The sequence below is a fragment of the Marmota flaviventris genome, chromosome 8 (assembly GCF_047511675.1).
Source record: "Marmota flaviventris isolate mMarFla1 chromosome 8, mMarFla1.hap1, whole genome shotgun sequence".
Taxonomy (NCBI): Eukaryota; Metazoa; Chordata; class Mammalia; order Rodentia; family Sciuridae; genus Marmota; species Marmota flaviventris.
The window spans coordinates 133,953,502-133,967,821 of record NC_092505.1 but is presented as its reverse complement, the minus strand read 5'-3'; the positions used below and the strand labels follow the sequence as shown (position 1 = coordinate 133,967,821).

The following is a 14,320-nucleotide window of genomic DNA, read 5'->3' as shown; positions in this document are numbered from 1 at the left end:
ATGTGGTGTTGAGAATTGAACCCAGTGCCTCGTGCATGCTAGGCGAGCGTGCTACCACTTGAGCCACATCCCCAGCCCCTTTGCTCATTTTTTAATTTTTGTTATTGTTGAGTTGTAGGACTTTCTGTATATTCTTTTATCTTTTTTTTGTTTTGTTTTTGTATTGGAGATTGAACCCAGGTTTGTTTAATCACTGAGCCACATCCTCAGCCCTTTTTTTTTCCCCCTATGTTGCTAAGTGCAATAGGGCCTCGATAAGTTGCTGAGGTTGGTCTCGAACCTGTGATCCTCCTGCCCCAGCCTCCAAGTCATAGGTATGTTCCACTATGCCTGACTCTGTATGTTCTTGTTATTGACCCCTTACCAGATATATAGTTCACAAGTATTTCTTCCCATTCTGTCAGTTGTCTTTTCACTCTATTGATTGTATCTTTTGATACAAATGTTTAATTTTTATATAATCCATTTTATCTATTTTTTTTCTGTTTGTTGCCCGTGCCTTTGGTATCATATCCAAGAAATCTTTGCCAAATACAATGCCATGAAGCTTTTTCTCTGTGTTTTCTTTTAAGAGTTTTGTGGGTTTGAGTCTTATGTTTACATTTTTTATCCATTTGGGTTAATTTTATGGTATAAAACAAGTGTTCAGTTTTATTCTTTTCCATGTGACTATCCATTGTTCCTAGTGCCATTGGTTGAAAAGACTGGCCTTTTTCCATTAAATGGTCTATGCCAGCACCACACTGGTTTGATTACCATGGTTTTGCCATACATTTTGAAATCAGAAAGTATGAGACCTGCACAACTTTGTTCTTGAGTATTTTGGCAACTCAAGGTCCTTGAAATTCCATATGAATTTCTATTTCTAAAAAAAAATAATAGTAGGGATTTTAATAGGAATTGCATTGAATTGGTAGATTCCTTTGGGCAGTGTTGACATCTTAACATATTAAGCTAATAGTTCATGAACACAGGATGTTTTTCTACTTATTTGGAATTTTTTTGGGGTGGTATCAAGGATTGAATCCAGGGTGCTTAACCACTGAGCCACATCCCCTCTTTTGTATTTTATTTAGGGACAGGGTCTCACTAAGTTGCCCAGGATGGCCTCCATCTTGTGATCGTCCCACCTCAGCCTCGTTGCTGGGATTACAGATGTGTGCCACCACACCTGGCAGAATCTTTAATTTCTTTCAGCAGCAACATTTTATAGTTTTTGTAGAACTTCAAGTCTTTTGCCTTTTTCAAGTTGTTTATTCCTGTTTTTATAAATGGAATTGTTTTCTTGGTTTCCTTTGTTCATTGTTAATAAGGAAACAATTGTGGGGGCTGGGGATGTGGCTCAAGCAGTAGCGTGCTCGCCTGGCATGCGTGCGGCCCAGGTTCGATCCTCAGCACCACATACAAAGATGTTGTGCCCGCCGATAACTAAAAGAAAATAAATATTAAAAAATTCTCTCTTTAAAAAAAAAAAAATAAATAAGGAAACAATTGATTTTTGTGTGTTGATTTTGCATCCTGCAACTTTTCAGAATTTGTTTATTAATTTTTTTTTTTTTTTTTTTGGTACCAGGGTTGAACTCAGGGATACTCAACACTGAGCCACACTCCCAGCCCTTTTCTCATATTTTTATTTAGAGACAGGGTCTCACTGAGTTGCTAAGTGCCTCGCTGTTGCTGAGGCTGGCTTTGAACTCACAATCCTCCTGACTCAGCCTCTCGAGCCACTCGGATTATAGGTGTACACCACCGCACCTGGCTCTTGTTTATTAATTCTACCAGGTGTATGTATGTGTAAAATCATTAGGATTTTATACATGTAAAATAATTTTACCACTTTCTTTCCAATTTGTATGCCTTTTATTTCTTTTCTTGCCTAATTTATTCTGGCTAAGATTACAGTACTTTGTTGAATAGAAGTGACAAAAGTGGCAACCCTGTCTTTTTCTTGGTCTTAGAGAGGGACTGATGCCAGGCTCACTATTGAGTGTGCTGGCAGATGTAGGCTTTTCATACAGAGTCTTTATTATGTTGAGCTGTCTTCTTTACCTTTGCATCTTTAGACTCACTCATCTGTAATTTTGAGAAGTTCCTTTCATTATTAAAGGTCCTTGGCCTTGTACCTACCTTCAATCCCCTCTCTTCTTTCTCTGTCTTAGTCACCTTATCTTCCCCCACCTCTTGGCCCAGCAGAGGCTCTTTGACTCCTCTAATATAGTCCTGCCAAGTTCTCCCCCAACCTTGCTGGCAATTTCTTTCTCCATTGATTAGACCCTTAGGTATATTATTGCCATTGTCATCCTCACCTCAGATTCCATCTTCCCTGGCCATCTGTGGTAGCAAGATGCCTACTGCCCTGAGTGGGCCCAGACGCATACCTCTGACTCCTTGATTTTATCTCCTTGGGTTGTTGGGTTTTGGAGCACCTCAGAGAGCTGGTATCAAGTGCAGATACTGTAGTTCCACTCTAAGAGGTGTATTTGCTATGGTCTGAGCTGGGGCTGGGGGCCTCATTCTGGCCTATGTCCCTTCCTATGATCCTAACACAGACTTATGGGAGCCACATTGTGGGGAACAGTGCCCTCAGCAGGTTTCATCTCTTTTCTGTGGCCACTCTTCCACTAGCAGTTATGTTGCTCCCCACTTTTTCTTCTTTGATCTCCAAACCAAAATTTACTTGCCTCTTTACATAATTTTTTTCGGGACACCACCAGGTGCCTCATGCTCCTTTTCTCCTAAACCACACTCCCCTGTGCTCTGCACCAGACCTGCTTCTCCTCTAGTACTTTTGACCTCCATGGAGGCTCTACTACCACCAGATGTGTGGGTCCCCTTCTTGGTGTGACATGTCCTTTGCTTCCGTATTTTATTAGTGCATTCCCCTTGTCATGCAGTCATTTTCTCTACCATTTTGGACCTGGGCGAGACTGGTATCCTCATTAAGCTGTCCCCACTTGTCCCTGCAGCCCCTTTGTGCACTGGGCAGTGCTTCAACTCAGACTTGGTCATATCATCCTCTAGCAAACCAGAATTCCTGTCAGGGTCATAGTGCTGCACTCTCCAGTTTGGATGCTTTCCTCTTGCCTACTGAGGACTTGATCACCCCTGCTTGAGCTGCTGCTCACATTTCTGCAGTCCAGCTCTCAGTTCTGATGTCATTGTCCTAGTGAGGCATTACCAATTCCCAGACCAGATAATGTATCCAGGACCCTTCCAGTAAAAAACCTAACACCCTGTGTGCCTCCTGCAGGAGAAAATGCTAGACATTTACTGGCTACTGCGTGTCTGCCTACGGACCATTGAGCATGGTGATCGCACAGGTTCCCTCTTTGCCTTCATGCCTGAGTTCTACCTGAGTGTGGCCATCAACAGCTACAGTGCTCTCAAGAATTATTTTGGTCCTGTGCACAGCATGGAGGAGCTCCCAGGTGATGGGACCATTCAGGCTGGGAGGGGATAGAAAGGGGCCTTTAGTGTGACTCTCAGGAGCCCTGATCTAAGCCATATGTGGCCTTGCAGCATACATCCACAGGACAGAGGGAAGGTTGGTTCTATCCCATGGTCCTCCCTGTATCAAGTTCACATTTACACTATGCCTTGGAACCTGCTTCTCCCTGCTAATGGAGGGAAAACAGATGGTGCAGTGGGACCCTTGGTTTCTTCTTCCTGATGCTATTGAGCAGCCTTGTGGCTCCTCACCCAAGCACCCTGACGCTAGTCACAGTATGTGGCAGTGGGTCAAGGACAGACTATTTATCTTTGTAAATTATAGCAGGAGGTGGGGCCCTGCTATAGCCACAGAGGATCCTGTGCTTCTTCAAGATACTGATTCTAGGCTTGGCCTGGCATTTGGTTTCTGGATCAGGCTGTGTGAGCTGCCAGGCCCCAACCCTGCCCTGCCCAGGCCTTGGTGCAGGCTTTGTCTTCAAAGACACAATTGTGAGTGTCCAGTGACTTTGATTGCTGAGTCAACAAATGTGTGTGTTAAGATGAGTTTGAGTCCAGTTTAGGCCCTCCCCCCACAGTGAGTCTGTGCCTTACCTTCCCCAACTGCTAGTTTGAGTGCTCTACCCAATGTCCCCAGGTGCCAACCCAGGTCCAGATTGGCTTTTGGAGCTAGCTCTGGAGCCTACTACCCAAGCCCACCCACTCTGCCAAGGGACATGTCTGTTCCCAGAGCCCCTGCTCCCAGCCAGTGGTTTTCTCTGCCCACCCTTACAGGCTATGAAGAGACCCTGACTCGCCTGGCTGCCATCCTTGCCAAACACTTTGCTGACACACGCATAGTAGGCACTGGTGAGGTGCCCTGCAGAGGGCCCAGGGAGGTGGGGATGGGATGGCACCTCTGGTGGGCTGTTTTCTGTGTATATTGTGGCATGGGGATAGGGCTTATGCTGGGCACCTGCTAAGGCATGGCCTGTTGTGGCAGACATTCGAGACTCACTGATGCAGGCCCTGGCCAGCTACGTGTGCTACCCACACTCTCTGCGGGCTGTGGAAAGAATCCCTGAGGATCAGTGAGTAGGGGGTTGGGGAATCACACCCTGTCCTGCACAGCACTTTTCCCCGCCTCACCATGTGTCTGCCACCCCTCACCCTTACAGGCGTATCGCCATGGTGAGGAATCTCCTGGCACCCTATGAGCAGCGGCCCTGGGCCCAGACCAACTGGATCCTAGTGCGGCTCTGGAGGGTAAGCATGACCTTAGGGGGGCTGCTGAGGCTGCCTTTGGGGGGAAGGTAGCTCTTTCCCACTGACCTCAGCTGGCCCCACCCCCAGGGCTGTGGGTTCGGGTACCGCTATACACGGCTGCCACACCTGCTGAAAACCAAGCCAGAGGATGCCAATTTGCCCAGCCTCCAGAGTAAGTATCCAGGTTGGGCATATTCTGCCTGGCAGCCTCCTGAGCAAAAAAGCTTGGATTGCCCATTGCTCTTGGATTCTTTCAGACTCTTCTGCTCCTACCAGCCCCTCTTTTGGACTTGTGTTGGCTCCAAACTCCATTTGTCCCTTGGGGCTTACATTTTTCCTGCTTCTTCCCAGCTTAAGGATGCTCTGGGACTACTCCCCCTCACTCCACAGTTCCATTTGTACCCTTTGGGCCTGTTGCTTTGCAAGTGTCACAGTGAAAAGGTGCCATTTTTACCCAGGCTGCTGGAGTAGACACTCTGTCCCTTGCCCTCTATGCCAGCTCCTTGACCTCCAGGCTTGTCACAGCACTGTGTGCTTCTGCTCCTTCTTTGGTATCTGCTGGTGCCAAAGGGCTTAGTTTAGGCCTTGCATCCCTGAGGCAAGATATGCATAGGCTGGAGATTGGCCAGAGCCCCAAGGGATGATCATGGGGCTTCCTGGAGTAAGAGGCGTTTGGTTGGGAGCAGAGCCAATGTGTGGTCTCTCTCCTGTGTCCTGCAGTCTCTTGAGCTAGAGGACCTTCATTAGACCTGGCCCAAGGCCTTAGTCTGACCAGCCTATAGCCACTGTTCTCACCATGCCTATCTCCCATTGCAGCCTGTGCTTTGGTCTGAGAAATGACCTCTGAGAGGCTGAATGCCTTAGGCAAAGTCACACAGCAAGTCCTTGCCAAATATCTCAGACCTGCCTCTAAGGCAGAACTGAGCTGCAAGTGGAGAATAGCAAGGGGGCCAGATCTGTTCTGTGGCTGAAGGAACTATTGATTTGCATCTAGAGGAGTGGTGAGATATGCTGAGACAGCTGCAGCTGAGAGCTCTAGTTACCACTGTCTGTCAGCCCAGACTTGGCACCCACCACCTCAGACACGTGTCAAGGAGAGGCCAAGGGCAGCAGAGGAAAGTAGAGGACAGCAGGGCCCAGAGTAGATTCTTGGAGAATCTGGCCTCAATGCTAGTGGGGAAAAGTCTAAGTTGCTCTATGTCTGGCCCTGTCTGATGGGCATGTGACTCAGAACTTGCTGGGGTCAGGCTGCAGCTGTATAATTGCCCTAGGCCTAGGGTGGATGATGTGGTATGGGGCTGGACACACCTGCAGCTTTTGGTTTGCCCCAGAGAGGGAGGGGACAGTTGAGCTCTAATCCTCAGGTAGTTCTGTACCCTGACCTGCATGTTTCCCAGGAGCCATCTTTCTGTTCTTATACCAGTGGGTGAGGACAAAGGCAAACAGGCAGGAATACTGTCCTGAAGTCCTTGATAATGTGCCTTCCCATCCGCTTGCAGAACCCTGCCCCTCTACCCTACTGCAGCAGCACATGGCAGACCTGCTGCGGCAGGGTTCTGATGTGGCACCCAGCTTCCTCAACAGCGTCCTCAACCAACTCAACTGGGCTTTCTCTGAGTTCATTGGCATGATCCAGGAGGTAGGCCATGGTGGGGCCCTGTGGGCCAGGGTGGTAAAGGGACCAAGGTGTGGACCTGGCTTGTAGCCAGGCCTCTGACTGCTGCTTGCCTACCTGTTGGCTGCACAGATTCAGCAGGCTGCTGAACGCCTGGAACGAAACTTTGTGGACAGCAGACAGCTCAAGGTATGTGCCACCTGCTTTGACCTCTCAGTCAGCCTGCTGCGTGTCTTGGAAATGACCATCACACTGGTGCCTGAGATATTCCTTGACTGGGCCCGGCCTACCTCTGAGATGCTGCTGCGGCGTCTTGCACAGGTGTGTCCATCTAGGGCAAGGAGGGTAGGATCCTGGGGATACCCCACTGGTGAGCTTGTCCATGTACCAACAGGCTCCTGCCCCCACAGCTGCTGAATCAGGTGCTGAACCGTGTGACAGCTGAGAGGAACTTGTTTGACCGTGTGGTCACCCTACGACTACCTGGTAAGAACCTAGATGCCCTGCACCCCTGTACAATAGGCCTTGAGTCCTCTGCCAGGAGCATGATGCCCGATTCTCTATTCTGCACCATGACAGCCAGGCTCAGCACCCCGAACCCAGCTTGGCCCTTCTGTAGAGTGGACAGAGAGAAGGGTTGATGGCATCAGGCAGGCCTGGAGCCTCTGCCACAGGAGCATGAGGGAGGTTCATTTTCTTCCTTCCCTCCCCTTAGGCCTAGAAAGTGTGGACCACTACCCTATCCTTGTGGCAGTGACAGGCATCCTGGTACAGCTCCTGGTGCGTGGTCAAGCCTCAGAGTAAGTGTTGGAGACTATGGGCTCCCATGGGAGCTGGGCAGGACCTCCCTGTACCCCAGTTTCCTTATCTTATAAATGGGCCTCACTATCAGGTTTTAAGGTAGAGGGAAGGTGGTGAGATGTAAACTGCTTAAGTAGGTGACAGTGGCAGCTGCTCTGGGTTGAAGAATCAAGGACCCAAGCAGGACAAAGTGCCCTGGCTTGTGGCCATTCCTCAGGTAGCAGTGGGGGTATAGGGCAGACCATCCTTTAATGGCCAGGGCAACACTGCTAGATCAAGAGCCAAGCACATTACAATGCTGCCTGTCAGTGAAGGCCTCAATGAGCATGGATTACCTTTATTACAAAATTCCATTAACAGCAGGGTCCAAGACAGCCATGGGGACTCGTAGCTCAGCCCCCACACCTGAGGGGCTCCCAGAACCCCTTCCCTGCCTCTCTGCAGTGGGAGTGGTGAGGTGCACATGAAGCCAGGGCACCGCCTTAAACCATTAGGCTGAGAACAGTGCCAGCCTTTAAAAGGCTCCTGCCCTCAGGGACATCAAGTTCCATCTGGGCCCTCTCAGCTTGGCCTTGCTTGCCAGGCTTTTTACTGCTGTGCCGTGAGGCCATGGAATGAACTTTGCCTTGAAATGACTGATGGAGAAAGCAGGGCCACTGTGGCTGGGGCTCAGGCCAGGTCCCCAGGGGTTCTCCTTCCTAATGCCTGCCCACCAGACTGTGCATGCAGTTGTGAAGCTTTCAGAAGGTTGGCTGCTGGTAGTTGGGGGAGTGCTGTGTCATCAGAGGGAGGATGTTTCTTCCTTTCTCCAGGAACACGGGCTGGAGTTGAGCTCTCCATCATTTCCCCTGTGAGACCCCTGCCCCAGGTATGGGAAGGGGAAGGTGGTGTGCTTTGACTGTTCTGTATCACTCCTTCATATCTGCTTCAGCCACTGAAGGGGTTCCTAGGGCTCTAATGTAAGAGCTTTTCCAGATGGACTTGGTCCCCCATCCTTAAGGGACATTGGGACAGTAGGAGGTCCCAGGAAAGGAAGACACTAGCAGGTTCTGCTGGGGTCTGGGGCCTTGGGGACCCATGCTAGGCAGAGCAGGAGGAAATTAAGAGACTCTGATTCTTCTATCTATGAATAGGGCCATTGTGGTTCAGGTAAGAACCACAAAGGAAGCTGGCGGACCAGGTACAATGCTTCCCACTAACACCTGGCAGTTCTCAGTATGGTAGCAGGGAACAGAGCAAGCAGCAGGAGGGTCATGGCCTGAGTGGAGGGCACTGGGCAGCCTAGGTCATCATGAGACCTTCTGAGCCTGTGGAGCTAGCAGATTCAGAGCCAGCCATGAACCGTAGGCCCATGGTATTGCTCAGATCGAAGTCCTCAGCTACAGCCAGCTGCACACGCCCGTTGAGTCCTCTCCTGCCAGGCTCCAGGAAGACCACATGCTTGTGGACACTGGTCTTGCGGCTGGGTGCATCTGGTGGCGTGGCACTGAGCACTGAGGATTGTGCACTCAGCTCCTGGAGTGAACTGGGTGCCCGGGGCCAGCGGCGACTTCGACAGGCTTGGTGACAGCAGCGGAAGCAACCGTGGCAGGGTGGTGCAAACAAGTATAGCAGCACCAGTACCAGGCCCACTGCGCAGCCCAGTAGTGTGGTGAAGCCTGTGTTGAAAGCCTCAGGCTCCAGGCGTGGGAAGTGCACACTCACATTGTACTCAAGTGTCTGGTTGTGGTGCAGGTGGGGCCCAGTGGCCAGGCACACGAAGACACCAGCATGCTGCTCCTGCACTTTGCCTATAGCTAAGCTGCCATCCGCCAGCACTGCAATGCTGCCATCTCGGGATCCTGGTGCTACAAGCAGTTCGTGCTTAGGTGAAACCCAGGCAATGTGCACAGCTGGGGCGCTGGTGTTGCAGTAAAGCCTCAGGGACCGACCCACCTGTGCATGCAGCTGCTCTTCAGGCTGCTCTAGGCTGGTAGCTGGGGCAGCTGAGCAGTTCTCAAAGACACGGCTGTGCTCAAAGAAGCGCACGCGGGATGTGGGTACCTTAAAGGCCAGGCACGTGTACTCACGCGCAAAGTCTCGCACCGCACTTAGGCCCCGCTGGTGCCAGCGCTGCAGCAGGTGGTAGAGTCGGCAGTTGCAGGGCAACGGGTTATTATGCAAGTAGAGGCCATTCTTGAGGAAGACTGGCAGTGTGGCCAGCTCAGGGACAGAGACACGTCCCAGCCGGTTGGAGGAGAGGTCCAGGGTGCGCAGGTGGATCGCACCCAGACCGTGCAAGTGGTTGAAAGAGAAGGTCATGAGTTCGTTGCAGCCCAGATAGAGGCGGCTGAGTGCACTCAGGCTGTGGAAGGCATGCTCATCCAAGTGTGCTAGGCGGTTATTGAACAGAAACAGCATCTCCAGTGCCTCAAGTCCATCAAGGTCGTGGGGGCCAAGTGCCCGCAATGCATTAGATGATAGGTCAAGGAGTTTTAGGCCGCTGGCATTATTGAAGACTCCGTGACCCAACGCATCCAGTTCATTGTGGCCTAGGCGCAGGGCGCGCAGCCGGGAGAGGGGTGCCAGCCAACCGGGGCGCAGGCGCTGGAGTGCGTTGTGGCTCAGGTCGAGTTCAGCAGCAGCTGCAGGTAACGTGGCTGGCACGTCCTGCAACCCCAGGCCTGCGCAGATCAGCAGATCAGCAGCACAGACACATTTGCTGGGGCAGTTGTGGGGCACAGCGGGCAGAAAGCCCTCAGGGTCTCGGGTGCCTAACGTGGCGACCGGCAGCATGCACAGCAGGGCACCCAGCAGCCCTAGCCAGGCCATGACGGCGACCATCAAGAATGAGGGAAGCCTTGTGCGGGTCACAGATCCAGGACTCACCCACTCTTGTTCTGGCCCAACAAGCGTGGTGCCGGATGGTCCACGGCCGAGGAGGCACAATGCTGGCTTTACTCAGCTCAGATGGACGTTGCAGTCAGCTCTGTCTCCCCTTGCTTTCTCCCAGCACTTTCCTGGTCGACTTCTAAATAGTCGCTTACAGAAGCCGGCCCAGGGGGCGGGGCATCGGGCTTCTATTGGCTCCCGCTGCAAGGGGCGGGGAAATCACATCCCCTGCCGCTTAAGAACCCCTATGGCCACCAGGGGGGGGTATGAATTCACTTCCAATACCCAGCTTTCCCTTAGCCAACAAACCAGAAGAGTAAAAGGGGCAGCCAGGGGAGAATGGTAAACTGCTCCTAATGTTCTTTATTTGAAGGATTATTGTATCATGGGGCAGGTGGACTTTAGGTGTTTTATGGTAGCCCACAAAACTGGTACCTGGGCTGCATGTGATTTCACTGAGACCCCCCAGGACTTAGAAGGTTGCGGCTGGGAGGTGGAAATAAAGGTATTAATGCAATTAGGTTTGGACGGTCACACAACCCCAGGAGTCCCCCACTGTTCTGATTACACTATATACCCTTCCCTACCTAGGACAGAGAGAGCCACATCAGTGCTTTTGGCTGACCCCTGCTTCCAGCTCCGATCCATATGCTATCTTCTGGGGCAGCCAGAGCCCCCAGCACCTGGCACTGTCCTGCCTGCCCCAGACCGGAAGCGCTTCTCCCTGCAGAGCTGTAAGTGGGCCAGGGGTGGTTAAGGGAAAAAAGATCTGGGACTGTCTGAAGTCAGGACCTCCAAGAACAGCAAATCCCCAGCCTGGGATTATTCAAAAGGCACCAGATTCTAGGCTACATCTGGCCTGACACACCTACCACTATCCCAGATACTGATTATATCAATGCTGAGGAGCTGGCACAAGTGGAGCAGATGCTGACACATCTGACCTTTGCATCTGCCCAGGCAGCAGCTGCATCCCTGGTGAGTGGGACCACAGCACATCCCATGCTACTTGAATACATGTGTGCACACCAATATAGGCATAGCATATCCAACTACCCTTCACTTCCCTCCCTGCAGCCCACCAGTGAGGAAGATCTCTGCCCAATCTGTTACGCCCACCCCATCTCTGCTGTGTTCCAGCCCTGTGGACACAAGTCCTGCAAGTAAGTGGGGCCCCATGGGCTTTGGGAAGGGGCAGTAGGAACATCCAAGACAGTCTTTATCCCCTCCCCGTTGCAGAGCCTGCATCAACCAGCACCTGATGAACAACAAGGATTGCTTCTTCTGCAAAGCCACCATCGTGTCTGTAGAGGACTGGGACAAGGCAGCTAATACAAGCACCACCTCCTCAGCTGCCTAGGCCTGCCAAACCTCCACCTGCAAACCCAGACCCAGGCAGAGACCTATTTATGAGCTTCCCTTACCCTGTTCCCTATCACCCCCACCACATCCAACCTCTTTGTCTGTGTGTAGCCCCATTGGTAGGAGCCTGGCCGTGGCCCTAATAATGTCTGGGTTTGACTTTCAATCAGGGCCACAGTAAACATTAAATTATTATTCCATACAGCCCTGGCCTGGCCCTTTTTAAGGGAGTGGGGTTTGTGGGGTGTGGCCCAGCAGGGATTCTGCTACTTTATGTCCAAGTGAGAAGGCAGGTGTTCAGCAGCTTCATCCTCATCCAATCCTCCCCAGACAAATAGCACCAAGTCCAGGGCCTTTTGTGTGTCAAGCCAGTGCTCCTCTTGCTGATGGGGAAATACGGGTTCAGCCAGCCCCAGGCATCCCCTCACATAATGATACGAGGCTCTGGCACTGATTCACCAATAGACTTGTGGGGCAGCACACTGGCTCCGTTGAGGTAGAGCTCGTCGTTAACTATAACATCCTCGCCCAGCACAGTTACGTTCTCCATACGCACCTGGGTGAGGGGGAATAAGACCTTGTCAGTGAGGCAGATGCATTTTCTGGCCCTCTCCCCATCTGGCCCAGCTCATTGGCTTACCCACTGGCCCACATGGCAGCGCCAGCCCACGATGCATGACTCAAGCCAGGAATGGGAACGTATGTGGGCATCCCGCAGCACTGTGCACCGCCGGATGCACACACCATCCTCCACCACCACACCAGGACCCAGGCTCACATTGGGACCAATGCTGCAGTTCTGGCCAATACGGGCACTTGGATCCTGAGAGCAATGGGGAAAATACAGTTGGGCCATTTGTCCCCTAGGGACTGAAGGGATGAATGATGGGCTGGACAAAGGCCTCACCACAAGAACATTGCCCACAATGCCAGGGCCTGAGCATAATCGCTCAGGTTGCTTCTGCCTCAGTGACTGAAGGAAGAGACACATGCCAGTGAGGAAATCCTTGGGCTGACCGATATCCATCCAGAAGCCTGTAGGGAGGGATGCATCAGGGGCTCAGCCCAGCCACAGACCACCCCCACCCATGACCTCTCTGCCTCACCCTGCAGCTCCATGGCATATAGCTGCCCCTCCTTGGCCATAATGGGGAAGACCTCCTTTTCAATGGACGTAGGCTGCAGCTGTGGGAGTGGGCAGCTTGTGAGCAGGGTCATGGTAGTAATGGCCTGTCCCACCCTAGCCCACCCAGCAGCTGTCTTCTACACACCTGGATGCGTTGCAGCACTGCAGGGCTCAGGATGTACATGCCTGCGTTGATCTTATTGGACACAAATACCTGTGGCTTCTCCACAAACCGGTGAATGCGGCCCGTGTCAGCCTCACATACCACCACACCGTACTTAGAAGGCTCCTCCACCTTGGTCACCTGAATACAGGGGGACTTAGGCCTAGTCCAGTGTTCCTAAACCTTTACACATATGCTGTCCCAAGTTTCAGGGATTCTGTCCCAAATACTTAGAAGATACTGCTTAGCTGTTCTCTTATAAGGAGAAAGATCAAAGGGTTGGGGGGGGGGCAAGGGAAGCTGGGCTGGGATGTTGCAGGGAATGTCAAAGGAGAAGGAAGACCTGGTCTCTTACCAGGATGGAGCCCTCCTGACCATGGTGCTGATGGAATTGCACCATGGCTTGGAAGGGGAAATCACAGATCACGTCGCTGTTGAGGACGAAGAAAGGGTCTGCAGTCTCAGAGAGCAGGTCACGGGCCAATGCCAGGGGCCCAGCTGGGGGAAGGGAGCAGATCACGGCCTTGCTGGGGATCTGAATCCCGCTGGGGATCTGAATCCCTGAATTCAGGCTCAGCAGGTACCACCCTCTTCTGGATGCAAACCCTCCCCAAGGAACCTTCTTGTATCCACTGACCTGTCCCCAAAGGCTCCTCTTCATGAGACATGGAGATTCGGATTCCCAGCTGGAAAGGAGAAGTCACCTCGTCAGGTTCTCCCTCCGGAGCAGGAAGGTGGACCAACGGAACCGGCTAAGAGTCCGTGCCTCACCCTCTGCTCCTGAGTCTTCATTTCCTTCTCCAGCACCTGCGACATGTAGCTCACAGCCAGGATCACGTGATCCACGCCTGCCTGTCGGACAGGATAAAGCCAGCGAACAGGCGGGCTCAGCCGGTAGGTACGGGCACCCCTGACCTTCAGTCGCTAGACGTCCCTCCGCCCAGGACAGACCCCGGGCCTTACCGCAGCAAGGGCCTCCACTTGATGCAGCAGGATGGGCTTATTGCAGAAGTCTACCAGCGGCTTCGGGGTACTCAGCGTTAGTGGCCTCAGCCGAGTTCCATAGCCGCCTACCAAGATCAGTGCCTTCATCTCGCCTGTGGGCGACGGGAGTCAATCCTAGGCTCCAAGGTGCCTGCACCCCGCCTGGCCAACACTGGCCACGAACTACACCCGCTATGTCCTGCCCCACGCCCTTCACCAGTCAGACTGACCAACTCTGGTTTCAATTTGTTCGCCTGGCCTAACCTGACGCCGGAACCGGCCGCAAGAACACAAGTTACCTAGCGGGCGGTGGACGGCTGGCAGAGTACGCGGACCGCACTAGGCACGTGACCCCAGCGGGCCAATCAGCTGCTGTCTACGTGGCACGGCCGCCAGCGTGGAAGCGCTGGGCGCGGCACTACCAAAGACGTAGCCAATGAGAGCCTGAGGGCGCCAGGCTGCTATGGGGACCCGAAAGAGACTCGCGGGTCACCTGTCTATTGGCGGAACCGAATGCGGAACTGGCGCCAAGGGCGAGGCCTCACTCCCTACGGGAGCTAGATTGGCTGCAGGGTAGACGCTTGTGGCCACGTTTTGCTGTCCAGGGCCCCGCCCCCTGCGCTCCGACCCTGGGAGAAGGGGACTGAAGGAGCAGATCACGCGGACGGAGGTCGTTGGGGGTGCTGGGCTGGGTGGATTCACCCTG

At 52.7% G+C, this 14,320-nt stretch overlaps 3 protein-coding genes across 9 annotated transcripts in view; 1 reads left to right on the top strand and 2 right to left on the bottom strand.

Annotated features, from left to right (window-relative positions):
- The window catches only part of Rnf123 (ring finger protein 123), a 29,259-nt gene extending 17,714 nt beyond the window's left edge, over positions 1 to 11,545 (top strand). For all 6 annotated transcript variants that reach the window (XM_027933842.2, XM_027933843.2, XM_027933838.2 and 3 more), the window contains 13 exons: positions 3,251 to 3,428; positions 4,222 to 4,296; positions 4,430 to 4,517; positions 4,605 to 4,692; positions 4,780 to 4,864; positions 6,192 to 6,331; positions 6,440 to 6,628; positions 6,718 to 6,793; positions 7,023 to 7,107; positions 10,571 to 10,713; positions 10,863 to 10,957; positions 11,057 to 11,142; positions 11,219 to 11,545. In XM_027933842.2, the coding sequence (XP_027789643.1) occupies positions 3,251 to 3,428; positions 4,222 to 4,296; positions 4,430 to 4,517; positions 4,605 to 4,692; positions 4,780 to 4,864; positions 6,192 to 6,331; positions 6,440 to 6,628; positions 6,718 to 6,793; positions 7,023 to 7,107; positions 10,571 to 10,713; positions 10,863 to 10,957; positions 11,057 to 11,142; positions 11,219 to 11,339 (1,449 nt within the window). In that variant the 3' untranslated portion in view covers positions 11,340 to 11,545. The remainder of the gene's footprint in view (positions 1 to 3,250; positions 3,429 to 4,221; positions 4,297 to 4,429; positions 4,518 to 4,604; positions 4,693 to 4,779; positions 4,865 to 6,191; positions 6,332 to 6,439; positions 6,629 to 6,717; positions 6,794 to 7,022; positions 7,108 to 10,570; positions 10,714 to 10,862; positions 10,958 to 11,056; positions 11,143 to 11,218) is intronic.
- On the bottom strand, positions 7,430 to 10,212 carry Amigo3 (adhesion molecule with Ig like domain 3). The gene has a single exon (XM_027933846.3). It carries the CDS (start codon positions 9,929 to 9,931, stop codon positions 8,390 to 8,392), a length of 1,542 nt encoding a protein of 513 aa, XP_027789647.2. The 5' UTR covers positions 9,932 to 10,212; the 3' UTR covers positions 7,430 to 8,389.
- Gmppb (GDP-mannose pyrophosphorylase B) lies at positions 10,315 to 13,946 on the bottom strand. Of its 2 annotated transcripts, none has more exons than XM_027933847.3 (9): positions 13,594 to 13,946; positions 13,402 to 13,482; positions 13,268 to 13,316; positions 12,986 to 13,128; positions 12,613 to 12,771; positions 12,448 to 12,526; positions 12,249 to 12,376; positions 11,982 to 12,164; positions 10,315 to 11,897 (listed from the first exon to the last, which is right to left on the bottom strand). In XM_027933847.3, exons 1-9 carry the CDS (start codon positions 13,720 to 13,722, stop codon positions 11,766 to 11,768), a joined length of 1,083 nt encoding a protein of 360 aa, XP_027789648.1. In that variant the 5' UTR covers positions 13,723 to 13,946; the 3' UTR covers positions 10,315 to 11,765. The 2 variants fall into 2 exon arrangements, with proteins under 2 accessions (XP_027789648.1, XP_027789649.1); XM_027933848.3 differs by having other exon boundaries at positions 13,402 to 13,727; positions 13,845 to 13,946.
- Between the last annotated feature and the right edge of the window lie 374 nt (positions 13,947 to 14,320).

What these genes read in the sequence shown, in the direction of transcription:
- Amigo3 (XM_027933846.3), bottom strand. Translation starts at nt 9,931, where the DNA reads ATGGTCGCCGTCATGGCCTGGCTAGGGCTGCTGGGTGCCCTGCTGTGC.
- Gmppb (XM_027933847.3), bottom strand. Translation starts at nt 13,722, where the DNA reads ATGAAGGCACTGATCTTGGTAGGCGGCTATGGAACTCGGCTGAGGCCA. An exon ending in GTCAGGAGGGCTCCATCCTG is followed by an intron (nt 12,772 to 12,985) that starts GTAAGAGACCAG and finishes CCCTGTATTCAG; the next exon opens with GTGACCAAGGTGGAGGAGCC. An exon ending in GCTGCCATGTGGGCCAGTGG is followed by an intron (nt 11,898 to 11,981) that starts GTAAGCCAATGA and finishes CCCCTCACCCAG; the next exon opens with GTGCGTATGGAGAACGTAAC.